The sequence below is a fragment of the Pezoporus flaviventris genome, unplaced genomic scaffold, assembly GCF_033815535.1.
Source record: "Pezoporus flaviventris isolate CSIRO_AGI_PZ_B2104156 unplaced genomic scaffold, CSIRO_AGI_Pfla_v1 ptg000045l, whole genome shotgun sequence".
NCBI lineage: Eukaryota > Metazoa > Chordata > Aves > Psittaciformes > Psittacidae > Pezoporus > Pezoporus flaviventris.
Genome location: NW_026892593.1, coordinates 19,390,351 through 19,416,737, shown reverse-complemented (window position 1 = coordinate 19,416,737; position 26,387 = coordinate 19,390,351). Strand labels below are relative to the sequence as shown.

Sequence of the window (26,387 nt, the reverse complement as noted above, 5' to 3'; positions counted from 1 at the left end):
CTGTCATGGGGCCCCATGCTACCAGAGAACACCCCAGCAGGTCCACAAATTAGCAGGGGATGTTGCATATTCACTAATGACCTTGCTTCAATGTGTGCATCTCTGTGTCGTCTTGTGCCATGCTGCTTCTAGAAGTTCCTCATGTACTACATGCAAACGATAAGACTGAGCATTCCTATGCCCTGGAGACAGAACACAGCCAGGGACTATGACAAATGAATTTTACATCTTGTCCCACATATTTAGAGTTCTGCAAAGCTGTTTGAATATATCACTGGAGTAGGCTGCTGGCTTACTTGCTACGGGAATTTGCTGCAGCCAGGAGAAAGACCACCAAATTAGATCTCCTCCTCCTCCAACCCCAGAAGAGGCAGATTAAACCCTGTGGTTATAATTTTCCCTAGGAGAAGTCTGTATCTGTGGCCCAAATGGAATAGAAACTACCAACACAGATCTGCAGAAGATGTTCTCAGATACTGTAACAACTGCAATTTTTAAATTGTCTTCTGTGAGGCACACTATGGTGCCAGTAAAACACCAACACACTGTCTGGAAAGTTATCTACACAAGTTTCCAAATGACATTTTAACAGAGAGAAAAGTGTCTGAAGTCAGTGTGCAGGTCAGACAAATCAACCAAAATACACAATTTTACTCCTCTTTGTCACTCCGAGTGCTTCAACTACAGAAGGCATGATGTTATCCACCTCCAAGTCAGTTTGCTGACTGTCTCCCTCAAAAACTAATTGAAAGAAGTGGGTCTATAATTTAAAATGAAATAGGCTCAGCAGGTGAGTAAGCTTTGTCAAGATTGATTACCAAGCATTGATTTTCCACCAGTTGTACAAGTTACACTCCACAAGGCCACCTGCACATTAACCTAGAACACATAAAATCCCCTCAGGCTAACATCTATCAAGAGGTTTGTATTTTCAGAGGATGCAGTCTCTAGTTCTTTTCCTCACACATAGGTTCAATTGTATTCATTTGGACAGTATTCACACTTAGTACTTATTTCACCATAATTATTATTTGTATTTTAATTGTTCAGAAGGAATTTAAGATAACTACCCAGTAAAAAAACCTTCACATAACCTAGAGTTTTCACAATTAATTTTAATTGTAAAAACTGTTAAAGATAGTCCATTAGGTTCTCCCATGATAAGAAGGAAAGAGATGCTGGATGCAGCAACATCAGAGTGGCTTACTGTGGCCTGGAGGCTTCTGCTTGGTCTGTCTGAAGCTTCTCTCCTCCTTCTACTTCCATGGTGCAGTAGACAATTCGATTGGGAGCGACTGACTTTAAGCCTTGGACCTCCATTATAACAATCTGAGGAAAAGAAAGCAAATGGTTTATCCTTCAGAAAACATTACATAGCACAGCTATTGCACTACTAGGCTCCATACAGGTAAAATTCAATAAATAAATAAATAAATCACCAGACCTCTCACTCAAACATTCTGAGACAAAGCCTTAATTTTGTCTTCTTATGTCACTTTCAACAACACGTAGTAGAAATTGAAATTTTTGCTTTGTTTCTACTTCGATAATGACCAAAACCCGACTCCAAGCATAACTTAAATGCCAGTAGTTGAATTTGAGACAAACATCTAAATACAGCTCTAAGTCTGTATCTTTTAAGCAGTCACCTAAGTAAGCACTTATAGAATTAACAGGTTACTAAGTCAGAGTGCAAACAAAACGAGTACACTGATCACATCTTGAAAGGTTAATAGTGGTGCTGTGACACTGGTGGTTGCAACCCCTGAATCTCAGAAGCAGTTTGATGTTGTGCTGAGCATGAGGCAGGTCAGGGCACCGCTATTAGCTGCTGTGATTTTTTTTCCCCCACTACCAACCTCTTTTCCTTCTCCCAGCTCGGTACTTGCAGTCAGGTTCAGTGCGCATATGGGGATGGGAGGAAGAGAAAGGGAAAAAGTCACCCACACCAGCTGCACTCTGAGAAATTTCCCCACCAGGGAAAATCCAAGCTTGGCAGATCCCATAGCTTTTCCATCTCCTCTAAACTACTCAGTTATAGCTCAGAAGAGCAAAACGCAGTTCTACTTCAAGTGCTCTCCATCTTTTCTAAACCTTACAGCTTGTCATAGTGTGAAATTAGTGGAATTTTTACACTTCAGATGTTTCTAATTCAGAGAAGATTTGAGAAGAGAGACAGGTTTCCCTTCCTGCCTTGGGAAAGCTGCTTTACTTTCTAGCCCCATTTGGGCCTATGAGAAGAAACTGGGAAAAACACAATCCATTTAATCATCAGACAAGTTGTCCTCAACTGAACTGTAACAAACCCCAATATTCATTGGTTGTTTTTACATATTACAAAAGTAATGGCTACTTTTGGTCTCATTAGAGACAATTCATGTCTTAGGTCAGCAAGCAACTACTAAAATATTTTTGGTATTAAACTATTTGCATATTTGCTAGTTTGTTTCAGTTCAAACATGTTAAGCCAGACTTCACCCATAGCTGTAAATCCTCTGTACTTTAAAACTTACAGACATTAGTAAGAGTTAGATGTCTTGTAGAATTACTAGGTTGGTAGTATTACAGTGAGATGACATTGATCATTTATTAGATCTTTACATTGCTCATAAATTATCAACATTGCCTATTACCCTTTATAAATAACAATAGCAGTTCAGTGAAAATGATGTAATCATCTTTATTTTCCATCTTTTGTGGTCCAGGAATTCAAGCACTTATGAAAGTGACCAATGATCACCGAGACACTGCACTAGAGATCCTTCTAGCTAATACTGCCTATAAGGTCTTTCCACATGCCAAACACATGTCCTTGTTGAATGCAGACTTCATGTTTATTCCTTTTTATCTTGATGCTTTTCCTTGACTTTCCAATTTAATTGCACAATACATTTGTCTTTGGTAGCAATTCTGAATTCCAGCAATGATAAAAGTTGCATTTCATTAGGAAGGAAACTGTCACTAGCTGATTTACTAGCTCATTAGCTGATAAACAGCTTCCTAAGTATTTCTTGTCTATTTCTGAAACTGACCAACAGCTGAAGAACGTAAGTGATTAAGTCTCCTCCTACTACTTTGATATTTCATGTTACAAATTTCTGCAAACAGGCTATTTGAGGAAACATCCAACTTGCATTAACAGTCCCTGTGGCTTGCAGTGATGCAGTGATGGGTGTCTCCTACCTTCGCCAGCAAGGCCCATTCCTACCGCAACATTATAAATGTTATAAATTTTTATACTAATGTTTAGACACATGATAGATCTCCTGTTTGTTCACATGCTTGTGCAGCAGCCCTCAGTGGGGATTTTGCTGGCTGCTTTACAATTTAAAGACATGTAAAGACATGATAGGGATATGTTTATGTGCGATTACAGAAATGTGAAATTGTGCACACAACCTCAGATTTTCCAAAAATATTCTGTCTCCAAGGAAATGTAATAAGCTTTTCTTATTTGTCCATTGGCACAGAAAAAGAGCAGATATTCCATGTTCCAGTCTACATGAATATCAGTTCAGCCATTTACTTTTGCTCTTCTAACCACTGAGATTCAGTAAGATATACTAAATATCTTGTCCAGCAAGAAATTCAATTTATGTGGTTAACACCATGTTTAAAGTGAAAATTTGCCCTGCTAAAACCTGCTACGTGTAGAGTAATACTTTAATTTTTTTGTCTTGTGCAGGGTGAAGTGCAGATTACCAACCTCGCAGAATATTTGTGGTTTTTAGATCAGTGATGGTGTGTGGGGGGGTGAAGCTAAGTCCACCAGCCCTTATAGCCTACATTTCTGGTGTTTATAAAAATCTGCTATGACCACCAGCAGGTGTTTTTTTTTTCTTTTTGTTTATTCTCTAGATGCTTCCAGTGAAAAAACACAACTTGTTTATAAAAATCTATGAATGAGTTTCTGGTAACAACAGTGTTCCACTATTACATTCAAAAGCATCCTGAGGTATTTAATGTACTGAAATTCATTTGAAGTTAGATTTGTGTGGGAGAGTCAACTGCCCACACTGCTGTGCGGGCCCAAATACGACTACTGCTGCAAGTGGAAAATGCATCACATCATAGCTGTATTCTAACTGCTAATGATCAAAGAGACAAATAATAATTCACTTCTTTAACATAAAACTTTAAAATTACTAAGGAAGGATTAATAACAAAAAAGCATCAAGACACAGATATTGTTTTAATTTAAATTGTCGACAAGTTCTCTGCAAAACATGTGATTACCTCTAATGTGAAGGAGAGGACCACATCAGACTTCGACAGCTGAACCTCATTTTCATCTCCTATGTCCAAGAATGCAGAATTCTGTGATCGCTTTAACTTCTGCAGTTTAAATTCTGGCCCACCTTTAGACACAGGAAGACTTTCCAAATTTGCCATCAGCAAATTCACCGAGGACCGCAACTCTTCAATGTACGTATTCTCCATTTCTCGTGTTACAAATTTTGGGAATTTTCTTTCCTTGGAAGGTATATTTTAATAGTTAGAGAGGAAAAAAATCACCCCACAATATACATCATGTTCATTTACTCTCAGTTTGTTTTCAGCTAAAAGAGATATTTAATAAGTCTTAACTTCAGTGTTTATTTTTTTATGCAAAGGCTAATCACATGCCATAAATATAGTTAACTTTAACAAAAAGAAATGTAATTTGAATTCAGAATTCCATCACATTCCTCAAATGCAGTGGACAAATTGATAAAAAAAGAAAAAAAAAAGGGACATTTGTAAAAAAAGGAATCTCTTGCTCCTCCTTTCTCTCCATTCTCCCTCCACCCAGAATCCTCTAACCATAAAACCAGCCTAATTATCTACACACTAGACATTTCTAATACATGTGTTTGAAGTGTCCGAATTGATAATATACCTTTAATGTTTCCTTCACATATTTTATAAATTGGCAAAATGAACTGTCTACTAATAATTTTGTTACTTTACCCATTTCCCATGCTACCAAAAATAAATCATATTCATGCTTCTAAAATAAAATGTTAAACAACAACCAGGATATTAAATTCTTATAATTTTTTATTTCTATTTTTAATAACATGTCATTCATTTCGGAAGTAATTCTGAATTATTACACATGGGATTATTTTAAACATAAGTGTTGGAGAGAATGCAAAAATCACTTTTTTCATATATAACGCATATATGAACATGTACAGAGCCAATTTTATGCACACTTTCTCCCTATACTGTGCATAAAATATAGGGCAGTTTGGGAGAATATGTGACTCAAGGTTGAACAAAAATGTAAATGATTTACATATAAATGAGAAACAAACACTGCTGCCCATGTACTGTCTGCAAAGGTAAGTACTCTGCTCCTAAACCAGACAATTTTTGTCGTTAGCTATTTTAAGGAGCATCTTTAAATGTTTTCTATTAAAACTTTTACAGCTGCTTTTGTTTCAATAACTGAGAACAAGTAAATTGACTGTGACCCAAAACACCTGCAGCAAGTCCAGTCATCTGGCTCATTACAGCATTACAGAGCCGGTACATTACAGATTGAAAAAGAAAAAAAGAAAAAAGTCACTTAGGAGTTAGAAACTAAAAATACAAGGTAAGGTTCAAGGTGCTCTAGCCAAAAAACTCCACTTTAGACTGATTTTCAAAATGTACCTTATCCTGTGAGGAACATACAAATAATACACCAACACAAAAGACAGACTGTTATTATGTCGTTAAAAGATCCTTCCTCTTGTTAAGATGCTTCTTCCACCTCAAATGTAAAAATCAAGGAAACTTTCCACAAAACCTTTTGCTCTATATTTTTTACTACTATAATCTTCCATAGATGGCATTAACAGAATACATGGAGGCCTTTATTTGTGTAAAAGCTGGATGTTTGTAGTCAATGCTCTCCTTCACAAAAACAGGGTAAAGATCCTCCAGAAAGACTCTGAGGTCTACAAATTTCATCCCTCCCACCTCCTATGCCACCTTTTTACTTGTTTTTTTAAGATGGCGAATTTGTAGCAAATTGCTATAGCCCTAATAGTTAAAATAATTTAGAGATACAACATGAGCAGTGGAATTTGCCCACTGTTTTTTTTGTGCAGATGCACAGGAATGTAATTAAGTTGATTTGAAAAGCGCAGATCATCTGAAGAACGCATCTCCCAGCGCAGGGCTGGAATTTTGGGAACTCTGATAGCAACGCACTAGAATATATTCTGAAATAGAGATCCTGGGGACAGATGTGAGACACTGATTAGGCAGATGCACACACTAGCCTTTAAGTCAGGATTTATGGAGTGCTAAAATGGATTTTTAGGATGCTTTTCTTAAGGAGTAAAGACACTGAGTAGTCTCTTCACAGGACAACAAGAAGTATCTTAGAGAAACAGAGCACCACTTACAACAAGTAGAAAACCCCATTAGGTCATACATACTTTGATTTCAACTACTTTATATTTAGTCATACAAAGAAACAAATGGCCAAATAGATACACAAATTCTTTTCTGTCATAGGTGAACATATTTCTAAGGTTTTTACCTCCATGAAATAGGCTAAATTACCTTTTCTGCTAAAATAAACTTCTCATATGTAATTAACAACTTGTAGAATCAGCAAGTGATGTATTCCAGGAACCATGAATGAGACCTCAACATCAAAATGCTATATGGAGAAAATTCTCTTAAGCTGTCCTGACCTTTTAAGGCTATGGTTTAATAATTCTCTTAGAGGCAGGTAATCACTGAAAACCTTTTTCTTTACCAACAAAGATGCTAGAATACATGATCCACTGTTAGAAAGCTTTTTACCTTGGTTTTCAGCTCCAAGAATAAAGTTCATATTTTGCAGCATTTGCTTGCTTAGGCTTAAATGACCCGAATAAGTCTCACAGCTGCTACTAGTTGTGACTAGTTTTCAAAGTTCACCAAAAAAAAAAAAAAAAAAGGAAAATCAGCATTTTAAGCAATTCAAAAAGAGATGTACAAAAACTCTGATTTGTGACTTGGATGTAAACGCAGGACATGGAGTTCCTTATTCTGTGCAAAACTATGCAGCTGACACCATGGCAACCATAAGAATTTTCAAGTAATGGTTTGGGTAAAACATGGATGATAATTTTTTTTGTTAAAAAAATAAACAACCCCCCAAAATCCTGCAGCTGTGCAGTTTATGAACAGTGCTCAGAATTTTCACTTGCTTTAAAACGAATGTGAAACTTTTATGGACAGCACTTTGCTTTTTAGGAATATTACACCTCTAAGCTGCTATTTATGAACTTCATAGACCTAAATACTATTTTTTCCTTTTAAAGAAACAAGCAAATCTTAACTGCTCTACAATTGCTATAGTATTAATATAGCCTTTTCTGTACACATACACAATATAACACACATGCTTCCAATATTTTGTAACTTTTAGAGCTAAAAGCAAGAAGAAGATAACAGAACAAACAGGACTGTTGGACAACTTCGATTATAAGCCCAGGCTTTACAGGAGATTGAAGAGACTTGAGACTGACCTCTATGATAAAGGAGTCTTTCCCCAAAATATAGTAAGAGATGGCTGGGGACAATACCAGTCCCACCTGTGCTATTTAATAGAGAAGGGTATAATCTTGTCCAATGAAATAAAATGCAAGCTATAGGAGAGAAAAATAGGCTTGTTTTTCTAAAATTTACAAAAAGAATTTATCATGTACCCAATCATCACTACTTGACCTACAAGACTCATCACACATAGAACTGTAGTAAGACATCATGGTTAATACTCTAAACACTTCATAATGCACTTGTGTATATAAAAGATGACTTATTTTAGCTGCGAAAATCATCATCCTGAACGTGAAAATAATATACCTATTGTTTCGTTACTGGACTTATTGATGAAAGAAATGTAGGCTCACATAGCATAGGAATTTCCAAAGACAAATTTTGCTTTCTCCTACCTCTGTTAACACAGATACACCAGACCAGGAAGAAATGCATCTGCCAGACTGTTTTCAAATTATCTTCTGGTTATCTTTAGAATCAGAAACTGGAAACACACACTACATATCATTTTATCCAGCCTCATATGAAGATAGGTTCTTGGTACATGAAAGCAACCACTTACCCTTGCCATTTGTTCTGCCAACTGTAGTCGTCCATCTAGTTCACGTCTTATCTGGGCTGCTTGCTCATCTCCGTTATCCAACTTGGATAAAGAATAAAAATAAAATTTACTGTAAGAAATCCACTATATTTTAATGGCAAGTACTGTAGTTGGAAATGAAATATAAATTAATTGCATCCTTTTTGTCTAAAATCAGTGAAAGAGTAAGCAAATACATGGGTTTGAGTCTTGATAAAAGAAATGCAATGGTCACCAGTTACCCATGGCAGTCATGGTCTCTGAAAGGTAGCCAGCATTTTCCTTGAGTTTTTAATAGGCTAAACAGAGGCAGTATATATTTCCTTATGAAAACATTTTTCCTTGAAGCAGAAAACTGGACTGACAGACTGGCTTAGAAAATATTTGTAAGGTGATCTTCTTCTCTTTGGTGCCATGAGTTCCTGTGTAGGAATATATAAGAAAAGAAAACTGTGTGGCTATGCCTTCTAAGTGTGCCATTATTTCCCTCACATAACTCTTTTCCCCAAATACCAGCCAAGTGCCCACAAAAAGGCATATTCATTTTTTTTAGCCTTTAGTATTTTCATACTAAGGGAATAGTCATGACTAAACATTGTGACTTCCATCAGGGAGGTAAAGGGGAAGGACACACCTCTTCACTGCAGAACAGACAGGTCTCAACAGAAAGGAGACTTTCAAATTCATTCTTCCCCTGTTTACTTATTAAGGACGGTGGGGAGAGTATAGGTAAGTGGGGCCCCACCTCAATGCACTGACCTGCAGAGCTGGTTAAGAGGAAGAAGAGCAATGAGTCTGGAAATGATCAGGCAGAACTTGCCTTCTTACCTGAATAAATGCCAAACAAGGACAACGGCAGAGTCCCAGCGGAGGACTCTGTCTGTAAGGCTAACCACAGACACGATGCAAATTGCTGATACACATCTAGTGCATTTATTATCTGGCTAAGGTTTAAGGATACCTGAATTGGTCTTCACCAAAAAAAGCAAAACAAAACTTAAGTTGATTATGGATGCAAATTAGCAAAAACTGGTTCTCTAGTTAAATGAGATCTTCAGTTAAAGAATGCACAATTAGTTTGGTAAATGATTCATTACATTAAACTAAGGTTTTAAAGTGTGAATGCTATTCAGTGCACCAGGCCAAGTATGTAATGCCGTCTCCTTTGCAATGCTCTTCAGCTAAACCTGTTAAATTGTACTGAGCCAAGGCACTCTTGAAAATTAGACATTCTAATTAAAAAAAAAAAAAAATTAATTCACACTATCCAGTGCTTACAGGCCAATTACAGCACTGCTTAATGAAAATCTGATCACATTTACCAACAGGATGAAAAGTTTTCCACTGCTAGTACAGAAGCGATGACAGAACATGCAATCTGTCACCTCTGTAATCTGGCATCTAACAAGATCCTTACAGGAACCAACCCAGACTACCAGAAAGCAAGAGAACAAAACCTGATGGCATTCCCAAGAGTCTCAAGTTCAAGCTAAAGAGCAGAAGACAGATCATGTTCAAGACTAGAATGGCCTTCTCACTAAGAGTGTCTGTAAATTTGCTCCTAGTTTGACTGTGAGCATAAATAGCAAGAATGTACTCAAAGAAAGCAAGTATTTTAGGCTTTCAGAATACAGTTACAGTATTTCAAACAAATTCCTAAATGTGTATTCTTCTATTTCTTAACAGAGGAAGAGTCTGCTTATTGAATTTGTCATATTTTCCTTTACATTGTAATCACAGCATTTTTGCCATTATTTTTGTTTAATCAGTACAAAAGTCAGTCTAATAAGAAAAATAATTTTGTTTTCCTTTGGGGGCTAAGAGAAAGTAAGTATTATTTATATAATGTATCTCGTGACACGCAACTGCTTGAAAAATATATGCTTAAAGGAAATCGGATGACTGAATTTTGATTTCTGCAAAAAGGAGAGTGTGGGAGAGCAGAATAAACCTAAAACTTTTCCTGTGTCAAGGCACAACTTAAATGACTACCTCTATTATTAACTCATTTGAAGAGGCAAAAAATTTTGTTTAAAGACTGACATTTCATTATTTTTCCATTGAAAACACACATGAAATGATCACTTAACAGAGGTGCAACCTGGTTTTGTGAATCTTAGTGTTTAACTTCAATCTGCATTGCTTCCCAATATCTGTTTGTACTTGAGTATTTAAAAATGTGCTGATTTCCTTCCTTACTTATTTTTAAACTTCAGTCTTCTTCCTGAAATATTTACACATTATAATGAGTTTGCTAATGTATGTACATAATGATTTGTAAGGTATGGAAAGAAGCTGAAGAGATGAAACTCCTAAAAATATTGCTTTACTTACAGAAAAAAGACAAGGTAGCATCACATAATGCTTCTCACCTTAAATATGAAGGCATTTAAAAAAACCCAACATATAGCCTTAGAGATTTTGAAAGAGTGTACATATAAATTCCATTTAATAAAAACATTTCAGCTTTCTGCAATGGTAGTAATTATGCACCATAGCCATTTACTGACTGCACCAACACTAGAGATGCTCCTCATGTCACTTAAACTTCACATAACCAATTAGTCATATTTTAGCAGTAAGGGACCTCACTACAGAAGACTCGACAGACACCAGAGACCTGTTTTCAGTACAAAATACATTAGAATTCCTGACCTAACAAACCAACGTTTCCCATATGGCATATATAAGGCCCCCAAAACTTGCAAAACCTAGGCAAAGACATTGACTCCCCTTTTGAGGGCTAGTTAATTCAGTAAGAAAATTCCCACATGAGCAAAAGTATGAATAAGACAACTCACTTGTGCCCTTTCTTTTTGCAAAGATAATTATTTGGATTTTAAAAGATTCTTCAGGAAAAATCATTAGTTGTGAATGACTATGCTTGGGTGAATAAGAAGCTACATTTTAGATATAAAAAAGAAAGTGGTAGCTCATTATCTTTCCCCCCCACCCCAGTCGTGTTATATAAAAACAGCTTTCTAAAATAAACTTGCCACGATTAAACATCCAACTATTCATTTAAAAATGTTTTTATTCATTGATGCTTGAAGCTGCCTTTATGTTTTCTTAGTCTGAAAAGGGCAACCATTTTTATTACAAGCTTCTTTATTAGTAGAGATGGAGCGGGAATGTCCTCAATATGCAAGTTATCCAACAATAAGAAATGTTGGGTGTTTTCAGTTGCTTCTGTAAGCGCTGACTTGTAAAAGATAGGGCGGAAGTTTTCTATTCCAAATTTCTGCTCTAACAATTTCAACCAAAACACTCCCTTGCTCCTGAAGAGGCCAGGGAAGACAGTAGACTGGTTTATCCATAATAAGAAAAACGGTGACCATCTTGTCAAAGAGCTCTAGCATCATCTTGCTCTGAAGTAAAGATCTGAAATTTAGCAGGGCCCTACCTGTGAAAACAGCTCAACTCTGGCCAAGTTACAAACCTCTGAAAAATCAACTTTGCAGCAGTCAGACAACAAACAGCTTCTTCCAGAGACAAACTCATTTTCAGCATTCAGACTCATCTCCAGGTTGTGCTGCTCTCGCTCTTAAATATGCTGCTCTTGCTCTTGAATATGCATGGAGTCTAGGCTTCTCAAACTATTTGCTGATTAAAGACAGAATGTAAGTTTATCAGACTTAAAAATCTTTATTCAGATCAAAAGCATGATATCTTGCTTGACAAACAGCCTAAACAGCACAAAAAAATACATCTGAATGAGTGAATGTTTCCATATTTTAACAGGTTGGAAAAGACTGCATACTTTGCGATTCCAATTTAAACAGTAACTGAAAAAAAATACTTAAAAGGCTTTAACTTCTATGTATTTTGGTGAAGAAGTAAAATGGTACACTGGCAAAAAGTCTGGTAAATGTGCAAGAGCAACTGAGGGTAAAAAAAGGTATTAACACTGCCAAGACATACTCCAATAAAGCCCATGGCACTCATTTGCTTTCCTCCACGTATCAGAGTCCAGATATCCTATGCCCAAGAAACAAGACCAATTTAAGTATGAATGAGTACTGACCTGATGCAAGTTATCGTTCTTTACATTCACAAGTGCTCAAACTGATAGCTCCTCCAAGTGACTATTTTATTAACGTTCAGTTAGCGTCCCTGCAGCTTTCTTATTCATAGTTACATCAACGAGAAATTACATTTTCCTGCCTATAGCGACATAAATCTCTCAACATTTAATGACAAAATTGACAGTGCACATATCTTAGGACTTGCTTTTCTTTCTGCAACACAAAACCCAAAGTCTTTTCACTCTACGTGACAGTAGTGGTCATTTTTCCTTCATAGTCACTTTCTGCCACACACAGCCAAGTCTGGGCCCTGCTGAGCTGACAGGCTATTTGTGGATACCCATGTGAGGTAACCTGCAGGGTCCATCCTGACTACTGTCTGACAGCCAAGGCAAAAACTATCATCAACATACACCAAATGGAATAAAGGGCTTGGATTTAAAGAGCTGGGATAACATAATGTTGGAAAAAAAAGAAAAAAAAAAGATTTTTGTATTTAAGTAAAGGCATCCTGCAGAACGGCAGGAAGAGAAAGCAAAGGCCAAAGTCACAGTGCTCAATTTTGGTTGTCAATCAAGTAAGCAGCAAGCAGGCAGGTGTACCAGATGCAAATACCCAAGTTTTTTCAGACCATTTTCCTTGCTACTCTTATCTCTGGCTCTAAAAAAAACCAGTGTTGATTCAGACAGACCTGCTGCCTCCAAGACTCACAGGATTTGTTCCTGTTCTTATCGTTACACAGGCAGAGATCTCTACGGGACAGACTGGGAGGAGATTAATGGTATCTACAGCATTAAGGATTCACCATGCACTGAACACAAACAGCCTGAGGAGATTCCCAAAGTTTCCTAAGCTTGTGAACCAAGATTAGGAGCTAAATATGTAAAAGGACTTCCATGTCAGGCCAAAAACAGAGTGCCCAACTCCAGCCTATGACAGCAGACACTTTCGGATATGAATTCAACAGAGCCTAACTTGTGAAGCACAAAACAGCAACAGAAGTAAATTGCTTCCAATTCCTATAGTAGAGAAAAAACAGATTTGATTACGGGGCAAGGTGTGGGAAACTTTCCAAATGGCTTCTACTAGACCTTTCCAAAAACATTCTGCCTCCTATTTTACAGCAAGGAAGACGCTTCCTCCTATTTCAGAGGAAGCTATGCCATTTAACTTCAGTTTTAGAATCTTTTATCTTCTTTATGTACAAATTATACAGAGGGCTAACTCAGATTTATAAAAAAAATTACTAAACTGGTACTTAAAACCTCTCTCATATTCTCTGCACCCTGCAAAGTCCCTGTCATGGCTGCCCTTGCCTGTGTGACGGAATCTTGCAGAGTTCTGTGGGACATCCGCAGAAGACAGACCTTCAAAACTCAGTTCCTGAATCTCCTCTTCCCAACTTGCTCTTTTTCCCAGTCAACACACAAACAGTGACAAATTGTTAGTTTGGCAAATAAACAGAGATGTGTTTTACAATATGTGCAACATCGAATCAAAATGAAATATAAGATGAAGGATGCCAGAGAAAAATCTATTAATGGTTAAAATAAGGGGGGGGGGGGAAACAACTGTTTTTGAAATTATTTCTCTTATGGAATATTAGAATACATGTTTGCAGGGAATTCTAAGTCAAAAGAAAAACTCAGCAACCACTGAAACTATTTTCCATTTTTCTGCAGCAAGTACACTTAACAAAAAGGTCTAACGCTTGCATAAGGTGTTTGAACAACTTTTTACAATGCATCATCAGGCCTCACAGACTTTTCTTATCGATTTTGCTGTAGTAAAGCACAAGACTGCTTTTCAGACAATTGGCCAAGCTGATCACTCAGTTTTCCTGCAACACAGTGCCAGCAAAAACCTCAAACATCAGTTTAAATTAATTGGTCTTAATACAAATTTGTACTGACTATTTTTTTCTCTTGATTTTTTTCTTTTTTTTTTTTTGGTAGGAAGCAACAGTTTTACAATTAGGATGGAGGGGGTATAGATGAACAGAGCAGACAGTTAGCATATCACTTTCTCTGTAGCCAATATTGTTAACAACAAGCAATAATACAGAAAAAGAGCAAGGCAAGACAACAGACAAATACTCTACAGTGGCTTCAGCTGGCTAAAAAGAAAATCAAATCAAATCAGTGTTTTTAAAAGCTGTCTGACTACCTTTAATCTCAATACACCCCATCAACTCAAGAAGTTCATGCACAATCTCAGATAATGAGAGGTTTTAGTCTCTGAATTATTTTTTATAAAGTTCTGGACATGCTTATGTGATTTCAATATTGATTTATTATGTGTGACTGATTAAGGTGGCAGAAGGTATCATTTATACCCATTGCTTATAGTCATTAATTATACTGATTATATATTGATTTGTAAAAAATGGTTGTCCTAAAAATATTAAAACCAAATCAAAATCTAAACTTGAGATTATACTAATTAAAACAACAGAAAAAGAAAAAAGACAACACAAAAAACAAAACTGAAAACTAAACAATTGAAAAAAAAACAAAACAACAGCATAAATCCAAGATTTTAATCAACCACTGGATGGACACTTTGGCAGTTTACAAACCAGTCAAAGCCTAGAGTGTGATATTGCATGCATTCAAGCTTTGAAAACATACAAAGCACAATTTTAAAAGTCTCAGCACCAGCTCAGAAGTTCTCAGCACAATTAGATTTCAGGCACTATGAATACCAAAACCTCCAGGAAAACCCGCAATAAGGCTTGAAAATAAACAGGAAAGGAAGCACGTATGTATTCAAGTTTATTCACAATATATGTAATAGGAATAGTTAAAAACCGAGGCTAAGAAACTGATGGAACACCTGTCAGAAGCCATTGAATTTCTCTAAGTCCGTCCCTTACGAAGAGGTTGTGGGTTTTAATTATAAATCATGTTTTATTGCGAAATACTCACTTTATAAACTACTGTTTTACATCTTCTCTGGCATTTTGATCAATCTTAAAATTATGCTATTCTTCAAACAATAGAAGATATAATTATACACGTCTATTTCCTGTTTGATGCCCCAAATTTCAAAGAAAATATCTTCCTATTTTTCCTTGGATTATACAATCATCTTGGTGCAACAGAAGTAAGAAACACCTTGTTCTGTTGGATCAAACAGAAAGTCCTTACAGCTCAAAACTGTGGGTGTGACAGTGACAGCAGAGGAGGTTATTTAGGTAAAATGATGAAGCCTGGTTCTTCTCCAAAATGCATTGCTCCAGTGATAGCTGTGGAGCCTGAGAAAGTGTGAAAGATGTTATAAGGTACATCCATGCTTAGTACTATTAGCATCAATATATGCACCTGTTCTCCAGGAATCTGCCCAAACCCTTTTGAGCCTCCTGCTGCTGTCTGCCCTCATCACTCTACATGAGAAAATGTTCTGGAAGTTCTCCAGAAGCCAGATAAGGAAGCATTGCATCCATTTTCAATCTCCTACAAATGTCCTTGAGTGTCCCAGTTTCCAGTGGTGTGGCATTTGTTGAAAGTACACATCCACCTTGGCCACTGCATCCATACATTTGTAAACCTCAGCCATACTCCTCCCTGTCAACCTCCCACCTCCAGGCTGAAGGCTTCAGCCCTTTCAGTCTCTTCTTCAAAGGCAGCTGTTCCATGATTTTCAATGCCACCCTCTAGTCTTCACTGCTTAGTCCTCTAGTACCCTATACCCCCGAGATGGGGAGACCAAAGCTGTGCACAATACTTAACATATGGGCATAAGAAGAGGATATAAACCAGGAAAATGTTGCTATTGTTGCACACAGAACTGATCATTTCACCACAGGGATCCCAAAGTGTCCTTCTTGAGCTCTAACTGCCCATGCTCAGCTCAGCATCCTCTGCTCAGCATCCTCTGCTCATGTGCTAGTTTATTTCTCTTCAGATGTATTACCTTACATGTAGCTACATTAGAGCTTATCTGCCATGCTTTTGCCCATGCGGTGAGGTCCTTCTGGAGTCCCTTGCATTAGAGCAACATTAGAGTAGCCAAGACTGTTTAATATCACCTATAAAACTGGAGATTTCCATTACACTGCCTTCTCCAGGACACTCATGAAGATGTTGAATAAAGATGCAACACTACTAAACAGAGTTAACCAGATACAAACCACACATAAACTCTCTAGGTACCAATCAAAAGGAAAACAAAACTTTCCCCCCAAACTTCATTCTAAAATATCAAGACTGCACCATGAATCACCACTATGCAACATTTACTGCAGAATTCGCCATTCAGAAAGAAGTGTCATAATGACAAGTCAGCCCACTGACTGTGTGAGAACACTGTTTTAAAATCAACAAGTATTAACACTAAACTCCAGAATTAGATGTGATTAGAATCGCATTAGGATCCACGTTAGGGGCTCGTTAGCAGATTACAAAAGAGGGGGAAAAAAATTTTAGCAGAGGTCAAAAGTGTCACTACAAGCAATGGAATTTTCTGCCCCTCATTCTCTTGGCATTTGTGATGATGGCACAAATTAACAGGCAAAATCCAGGTCTACCCTTCTTACAGGTTGAACCACCTCTGCTGGACAGCATTAAATCCGAGGAAAGTATGTTGTGATGAAGGAAGGAGAATAATGTACTATGTCGTAGCGTGAACACATTCTACCTAACTATATCTTAGTTTTCACATCCACATATTGGAGTACAAGGATGCTGTCAGGACAGACTCTACATGCTTATCAGAGGACTGTCTTCCACACTGTAAAAGTCAAACTTGTCAGTTGTTAGTAACTATGAAAATGCCTTCCAGCCCAACTTTGCCACCATGAGATTATGCAAATACACATACAAAATACTTTAACTTTTATTTAATTTCCACTTGAACCTTTGTCTTGTTATTTGTATGGGTGTACTTCCTACAGCTAGACAGCGCAAAAAGCTTCAGAGCTAGGCATAGAGTCTATTTTACAACCCAAAAAAAGTATCTTTTAAGACAGAAGTATAAGGTCCCTAGGTAATCAGTGGAGAGACAGAGAAGACTCCAGAGTTATTAAAAGCACTTAAGCAGTTATCTACACGCCTACCACAAATACTGGAGGTCCCAACTGCACTGGCAATCTCTAATAAGATGATCAAAGGAATGGGCGTTCTTATTCTCTCTCACCTTCCCCCGGACCCTGCTGAAGTAGATATTGGCTGTCTGCTTCAATACAAGTAGCTTTCAGGTTCTGCCTAGGGAATACTCTCCCACACCAACCCTAACCAGGAAGTGATGGTCCTTAAATGAGCTATGACTCATGTCCTGATCCTCCATAGAAAAAGTCTTCCACCCTCCTCCTCTCCCACCCCCTGCACAGAGATTACCATATCCAAGACAATCCAAAGATTAGCATGCAAACCTTGGTGTTATATGCATATTTATGTCCCAAAGCCGTTCACAGCATTTTATATTTTCCTGAAGCTATCCTTGCTTCAGAAGGAAATCCCCTCCTCTGTTTACCCTCCTCACTCTTCCAAAAAACTAATGCAGAATGTTTCCTTGCCTTATTAATCACTGATTAGATCTTCTCTGGAGTGTTGAAACCAAAGGGAATACGTGCAATTATGGCAATAAATGTTAATGAGCATCACATTAAGTAAGCAAAAGCACCTTGAATGGCATGCCAATATTTTTTCTAAAATAATTACATGTGGCTGACTTAACGAGATAGAAAATTTAAAATTCAGGCTGACAACTCACAACTGAAACACCAATTTATCACAGAGTTTCCAAAAACTGTATATGATGTTGCTTTCAAAATGCACCACGGGAAAAAACCCACAAACATAAAACCAGACCAAACCACTCAGTCAGATATAAAGTTATTTCAATAGGCAAGCTCCTGGGCTCTCTTTTCCACACACCTTAGTTTCTTAGGGGTCTCTGTATAGCAATTCTTTAAATTAGGAGTAAGTTCATAGCTTACCTTCTCAGCCTTCCTCCAACTCCTGAACTGTCCACTGGTGATTCCTGCAGCCCAGCTGCTACCTATGCTCCCATTCACCCACCACTCTTCCCTGTTTCTTAGCAGTAGGTCAAATAGAACACTAATCCTAACTGTTCCTTTTGCACTTGTGTTCAGCAATTGTCACCAACACAGTCTTAGAAACTTCAATTGCTTGCACAACGCCATGTTAACCTGCAAGCAAGTTGGTGGCAGATGTCTGAAATCCACCATGAGGATCAATACCTGCCACTGGGAGACTTCCTTTAATTGTTGGTAGCCTTACCTTCTCAGTCTGGTGGGCTGTAACTAAACCCCATTACAACATCACTAGCATTACTTTCCCTTCTGATCTTAACCCAGAAACTGGACTTCTTGTTTGTTGCCCAAATAGTGTATACACTATCATGCAGACACTAGTGTAGCCACATTTATGAACACTCCTTTCTGAGAGAAAACATCACTGTCTCCCTTGTAGCCTTCCACCATACAAATCTTCTCCACATGCACTGTGTTGCCATTTGACCCTGACATTTAATCCCTGTCATTTAATCCCCATTTTCCAACAAACCTAGTTTAAAACCCTCCATGTTAATTTAGCAATCCTGTCCACGCACATGTCCACGCTTTCTTATCAGGTCCGTTCTATCACTTCTTCCTAGTTCTCAAAACAAGGTGCTGCAACTGAAAGCTAAAGCCTCACTGACTACATCAAATATGCAGGCTAGATGTGTCATGCTGGGCCATCTTTACTCTCAGAGTCTTATGTCACCTTTGATTTCATCAAGGTCATGTCATTGGTGCTCACACAGACATGCAGCATAGGGCAGTAGCTGGAAGGCTAGATGGGCCTCAGGAATTTCTCTGCAACATAACAGACCCAGGTTAGAAGCAAGTGAAAAGATCTGGTGAGCAGGTGGGTGCCTTTGGCCTGAACAGTGTGGAGTATCCAAACTCTAACACTTGCTGCTTCATCTTTTTGCTGGTACCAGTCCCATGATCTGAGGTGTTCAAAATTCATTCTTCTCACAACAGGACTAACTCTATGCCAGGGTCCTGAACTAGTTTTCTAAATGAACAGTTACAGAAAGACATGGAGCCATTCTCCTGATGCTAGAAGCTATAAGCTTCCAGCTTCCATCCTCCCAGAAACATGGGAAAGGAAGGAAACAACTAACATTAATCAAGTGGAAAAACACCAGCTACAGAAAGTCTGCTGCCCATCTGTAAAACGTAATAGTTGCTCCAGTATGCTAAAATTGGAATACTGGTCAGGTAAGTTTCTCTAAGGAGAAATAGGTGTTTCAGGCAAGATCCTGCTGTCTCCAGTCTCCTGAGGAAAGGCACAGTAATGGGGAGAAGGCTGCGCCAGACTGATTGAAGCATTATCTCACAGTACTCCTAGGAACAAAAAAAAGCTACTCCAATAGTTGTGTGTATTTTTGGAGACTCTCTCAGGCATGGCTCAGTATTATATTCTCTCATTTACGAGTAGTACCAGCATTCCCACATTGTAAAAGCTTGGCACTGCATGATCAATTAGGAAAACAGTTTATTCAGAGGTGATGGAGGGACTGACTCTTCCCTTACTTCATTTGAAACCTGCCAGCCGCAGCATTGACACTAAACAATCTGGATGATATGAACAACTAACTTTGAGTCTTGCAACATAAAATATGGTAATAAATGACAGACCAAGAAGCACCTCACTAAATGACAGCTCTTCTGTTGAGAAACAATCCTCTTTTAGGGTGAGAGAGTGCCTGGGGTGGACAGCCTGGAAGATCAGAGACTAAGAGATAAGATCATAGAGGTAAGTCATAGAGATGAGGACAGTCTCATTTGAGGAGACAGCTGAAAAGATGATCTGAGAGTTCTTATTTTTAGGACAGCCACAAAACCACCTCCATGGAGGATAAAAAATAAACACATAAATCATAACATATTAAAAGAGAACTGCAACTCTCTCAGCTGTTTTACATACAGAATTACTCTTGCATAGGACAGGCTATCCTCTATTATGGCTGTGCTTTGACAATTCTGTTTAAAATATGTATCTACCATATATATTAGCTGGCTCACTTCTAAATTTACCTGCACCTTTCCCTTTGGAGAGACTGAGATGCAGGAACTCATATGAACCTTGTTCAGGCAGCCACTTGCAAAGAAACTTCCTCTCAAGAAAGGAGAACTAAGAGGGCTCTCCCTTAAAAATCTCAGGAACAGGAGAGAAAAGCAACTAAGCTTCAGAACAAGACATTCAGTATCAGTGAGTGAGAGGGATATGGAAGCATAGGCTCATTCTTTTCGTGTGGCTTTTTCAACCACTCGTGCTGGCTCCACACTGGCTGCTGAGACATCTCAGGATGAAAAACCCTGCAGATAAACAAACCTAAATAATCAAATTGATTCCTGGGATGGAAGTGACTGGTCTAAGCAAAACTGCTTTATTTTGAATTGATAAAGAGGGAATACAGAATACTACTATGACTTAAGCAGAACAGGTGACAAATTCATGCTAAGGGTGTCCTGGGTTCATTAACTTATTCAGCTTGCTCACAAACATTCATTCAAATGCACATGTAAGCTAGTAATCAGACATTAATAAACTTAACCATCAGTCTGGAAATGTGGTTACAAAAATTATTTGTATTTATTTACTTGAAGACACAGAACCTCTCCTTAAACACAACAGCAAAAAGGTATTAATATAACAGTCTTTGGGAGAAATTATTTATTTTTATTGCTTAATACCAAAGTAAGAGGAACTTTATCCTCAGCTGGTAATATTAAACATGATGAGTCAAATGCACTGGTTGATGTTAATATAAGTGCACATTAAATACTGGATATATTTGGCTGTGAGTGTTGAGGCAGCTTAACTTCCTTGGATCTGGAACTCAACAGAATGTCAAAACAGCATTAATTACTTCATGAAGACTCCAAAAGAATAGTTAGGGGAAGAAACACACGGGCAGGTAAAAAATAGAAACAGCTTAAGAGGATTTGCTTTAACAAAGCCAAAACCAGCTTCCTCATTTTTCTATGCTACAGTGCCCATTCTCCTGCTGTTTTCCTGCACTCACTGAATGCCAAAGACTCAGAAAACAAAACCCCTTGAAAGAAAGATCTGCAGCCAAAATCCCAGTGTTGATTATTTCAATCCCCAGAAGACGCACAAGGTAGAGCAGGGGAGATGGGTAATTCTCAGCTTCTCTCTGCTGATTCTCAGTCAAGCCTGGCTTCTCTCTTGTGACAAGAAAGGTGATAAATACACAGGAGAACAGGCTTAGTAGGATGCTAACTTGGAAAACACAGGTAAATCCACTAGTCCATGAGGGCTACTAGTCTCTCAGGCTACTACTGTCTAACTCCTTCACACAGGTGCTAAACAAAACACAGGAAGAAAAGCCACGTAAGCACAAAGAAAGCTCTATGATAGAAAAATACATATGGACATTTTGACTTAAAAAAGATTAAAGGTGAAAAACCATCCCTCAGTGTTTTTTCTTCACATTTGTACTGAACAAATAAACCTTTGAATATTTTCATAGTTTTTAGATGTCCCACTCAAGTTTTCTCCCCCAGATGCATTATGGTTGCCAACAGATAATTTCTCTCTGGTATTTTCTTAGTATTTCTTCAACTACAAACAAAAATATTTCAAAGTACTTGTCCATTATGTAATTTGCAAGGCTTTCAAACATTATTCAGAGTCAGATATTTGAACATGCTAAAAAGGTAACTTGCTTCTCTGTCGTGGTTTAAACCCAGTCAGGCAACTTGTTCACTCACTTCCCCCCTTCTTGCCCTCCCCCTACTCCCAGAGGGATGGAGAGGAGAATCGAAAAGAATGCAGCTCCCACGGGTTGAGATAAGAACAGTTTAGTAACTAAGGTATAACACAGATCACTGCTGCTACCACCAATAATAACAATGATAAAGGAAATAACAAGGGAAGAGAATACAACACCTCACCACCAGCTGACCGATAACTTGCCCCCCCAGCCCGACCAAGCACCGACCAATACCTCCTCCAACCCTGCAGACTCCCAAGCCCTTCCCAGGTAACTCTCAGTTACATCCTGGGCATGACGTGCTGTGGTATGGAATACCTCTTTGGTCAGTTTGGGTCAGGTGTTCTGTCTCTGCTTCCTCCCGGCTTCCCCTCCTCCCTGACAGAGCATGAGATTCACAAAGTCCTTGGCCAAACCAAAACATCATTGTTATCAGCTCTGTTCCCAGGCCGAAAGTCAAAACACAGCACTGCACCAGCTACCAAGGAGGAGAGAAATGACTGCTACTGCTGAACCCAGGACATTCTCTGAGGATGTTTTAATATCTTTTCCATCATTCTATCATTAAATGAGAACAAATCAACAGTCTTTGGGGAAATCAGAGATTTTTTTTCCAAAGTAAACTCTGCTATTACAGAAAAAAACCACAGTTGTTTGCAGGAGCTAAAACTTTTCCCTCCCCTATTTAAATACCATCAGTGTGTGTTAACTGAACTGAATTACTTGGGATTCCAAACTTTGTTTTTCCTCAGAACTCACCCTATTAGCTGAAACTCCAAACTGGCCTGACATACAGTGTTCATCTTAGCACTGGATTTCTCACAGACTCATTACAGAAATAATTCTAGGTGGAGTATTTCAGACTGCAGCACTGTTTTCCAAAACATTAAAACTCTTGCCTTGAGCAAGACCTCTCCAGACCCCTCAAACACAGGTAAAAGACAAATGAAACACCTCAGAAAAAAACCTCAAACCAGCAATTAAAAAAAGATAACTGTTGGAATAACTTCCTATTAAACTCCTATGTTCACATAATATAGAGTGATGTCTCATGAAGAAGAGACAACATCTAAAATCCTGTGAGAAATGACAATTTATTTCTCTAATGAAATGCTTGGTTTGAATTGTTCTGCTCTCACTGAAGAACAGGCAGTGGCAGCAATTTTTTTCCCCTTGAAGAACAGGAAGAAAAACAGTCAGAAAGCAGATGTGTTCTTAAATTTTCAGGTACTAGAAACCAGCAGAGTTGATGTGTTAACAAGCCTGAAGTGTGAACACTTGAACATTTCTGTTATAAAAGGCATGAAACACTTTTCAGGTTGACAGACATATATGACAATTTTAAAGCACTGACCTGTTCTGTAAGGAAGCATATTGCTACTGCATCATGACTGTGAAGAAACTTTCTAGGCTCACATTTATCCTGCAAAACTGTGGTCAATGCCTCATTACTAACTACAACTCTATAGACTCCCACCGTCCCACAGAATTACTGCTTTTCTTCTCCCACGAGATCTCCCATGAGAACTCCCATGCCACTGCTGTCCTTCCACCCACTGAGAGCCCTGACAGCTTCTCCCCCGACTCCTGCCCTGCCTGCCATCTACTCTGCATTGCCTGCAAAACTGACTTTTATCTAGAGAGAAGATAAACCCTGCCCCACGGTGGGGGCATGCACCGGCTACCCAGCAGTCACCTCTTACCAGGTAAGGCCCAAAGACCTCCTGCATAAAGGATGTGATCAGCACAGGTATCTTGTTTTGTTATTTTTTCAACAGGGGCATAAGAGTACCTCGGGGAAGGTAAAAGCACATTTTCAGCCGAGAGGGATGTTTAAATATCAGTGGATGTCTTATCTAAGACCTGATGCTGCCTCGAAAACACAGCAATGGACCTTGCCAACATTTTTTAGAGGTTACTTGGTTGCACCTTGGGCCAGGTAAAAGCACATTTTCAGCCCAGAGAGATGTTTAAATATCAGTGAATGTCATCTAACACCTGATGCTACATCAAAAAATACAGCAATGGACCATACCAACATTTTAGAGGTTACTTTGTTGCATCTGGTATAATTTATCATGAAATAAGTAAATGACAGGCACTGGAGACAACTGGAAAAATACGGGCTTAGCTGAAGCCCTGGAGCCCTGTTCACATTATAACATTTCATGAAGCCAGTATCTTTTGTTTTGACCAAAGACTCTGATACACTTAGTACATAACACTGTGTTCTACAGTATACAGCCCAAGCCATTTATTTTTTTTTTCCTGTGACTGGCCTCAACTTAAAGAATTAATGAATCTGTTTCAGTTTTGGTCTATGTATTGAAGGGAATCCTTAACATTTGTTCAATCACTTCAATAAGTATCAATGCTACACTGATACTTTCTGTACAAAGATGTATTTTTGTGCTTCATAAAGTTGCACTTGTCCCTATAACTTAGTGTATAAAAGTTTCTAAGAAAAATATCCGGTAGAAGTATGGTAAATTCTACGATCCATGACATAACTGTACTATTTTAATGATTTTACTGAGGAAAGGATCAGAACTACTACAAACAATCAAAAGTCATTAAGACGTTGTTGCAAATTAAACTGCCCTTAATTTGACTTATTTCCAAAACTGCATAATTAACTGGACTTCAGGGAAGTGCTGGGGGCAAGGGTACAATTGTATCCTTCTATCTTCATAAGAAGACTTTGGTTCAGGAGAAATTCTTGACAGAGATATTCTCATAATTAAAAATACAAAAATTTATTATGGAAGATACAATATAGTCCATGATTCTCAATATTAGACACTTATACAAACAGTTACATCTTGTAAAAGTTAAAGATAATAAAGGATGTGAACCAGACGCAATACAAGGCATTTAAGCAGAAAACTGCATCTTGCAGCAAAGTACCATCTAAAGCTATTTACAGAAGTACTGGTTTGTGGTTGATTTCCAAAAAGTCAACAGTAGAAGACTTAGCAAATAGTTCTTGTTAAAAACTGTTACATTATTCTCAGAATTACTTACTACCTGTCAGAAAAGACAACGTGACTTGCAGGAATTCTTTCGTTATGAAACTCGGTGTTGTTCTCTCCTCTCGGCATCGGGGGTTCAGATCAACCTTATAAACGTACTTTCAAAATAAAACTGTATGGAGTTCTGATTTACCTGGCACAGAAATTATAGCACTGGTGAAGTGTTGCAAGACTAGTGCATGACCACACAGCAACTTGAGTTTGACTTTCAGTTTGACTTTTTGCATCAAAGTTTCCTCTACATCAGTGAATAATTAAAAAAAAAAAAAAAAAAAAGAAAAAAAGATTATATCATGTTTGATGTCTATAAATCAAAGAAACCACAACAACACACTGTGGCCAGGCATCTCAAAAGCAAGTCAAGGAGCTCATTAAGACCCAGCTGAGTGGAAATCATTTCTGTATCATAAAACACAGCTTAAGGCAACACAATGTAAATAAGAATCAGGTGAAAGTGTTAGCACTTTAAAAAACGGATTTTTTAATCACAAAGAAATAGAGCTGGTTGGCATCAGTTGCTGGCCTTCCTTTAAACTGTAAAGTCAAAAATGAGATCATAGAAGTCTTCAACTTAACATGAACATCCTGTTAATGTCCACTACCTAAGAGCAAGCTTAGGCATTTAATGTGTGTAAAAAGACTGACAAAAAGTTATTCTTCAAAGAAAAATGAATAAAATTCTTACACTTACGTGGACTGTGCCTGACAATGTCAGAGAGCTGGTCTATTACTATTCACTTTATTTTTGATTAAGTTCTTGCGCTGAGTGAATGAACACTGTTTCTCATTGCCATCATACAAAGGATCGAGACTGGCAACCTGTGCCGACTCATAGTAACCCACACCTTAGCAGAGCCGGCTGATGAGCTGCTGTAAGACACCAAGGGTTTAAGAGTTGAAGGGAATGTTCCATTTAGAACAGGCTGGGGAGCAAAAGCTGCTGAAAACCAATAAAAAGTTTCTAAATGCAGAGAAAGTCAAAAGGAGAAGGACAGCAAACTACCTCCTACCGTTACAAATAGCATTCTTGTCTGCTTAACAGGCCTGTAGGTGCAGGATAATTTACTCTTATCATCGACATTGCAAGACATTTTTCTATTTCCTATTTTCAAAGGGCTGGAAAGAAAACAAAAAGGGGGGAAAGAAAAAGCCAGTTTTCTGCACAAATTATAACTGTACAGATTTGTTATTAAGGGCAGCTGTTTCTCAGAGCTGCAAAATATACAGAATTTTATATATCTGATTCTCTGCTAGAAGCCAACTCATCAAAACTTCTATCAAAAATACAATTTTAACATCTGTTTGGACTTCCACTTATCTCACTGCTCCCAGACACTATTGATTATAATTATCTACAAGTCTCTAGTATTCCAAGCAGCAGTGGCAAAGGGAAATGAAAGTGAGCATTTTCATACAAAGACAGATAGAGTCTTCTAGGGCAGAATGAAAACTGCTGCTGCTAACTGAAAT

General features: G+C 38.0%; 1 protein-coding gene across 11 annotated transcripts in view; it reads right to left on the bottom strand.

The window, feature by feature from the left end:
• The window catches only part of CADPS2 (calcium dependent secretion activator 2), a 308,797-nt gene that overhangs the window by 178,456 nt on the left and 103,954 nt on the right, over window positions 1-26,387 (bottom strand). For all 11 annotated transcript variants that reach the window (XM_061467595.1, XM_061467600.1, XM_061467599.1 and 8 more), the window contains exons 4-6: window positions 8,090-8,170; window positions 4,237-4,473; window positions 1,208-1,329 (exon numbers count right to left, since the gene is read on the bottom strand). In XM_061467595.1, coding sequence (XP_061323579.1) covers window positions 1,208-1,329; window positions 4,237-4,473; window positions 8,090-8,170 — 440 coding nt within the window. The remainder of the gene's footprint in view (window positions 1-1,207; window positions 1,330-4,236; window positions 4,474-8,089; window positions 8,171-26,387) is intronic.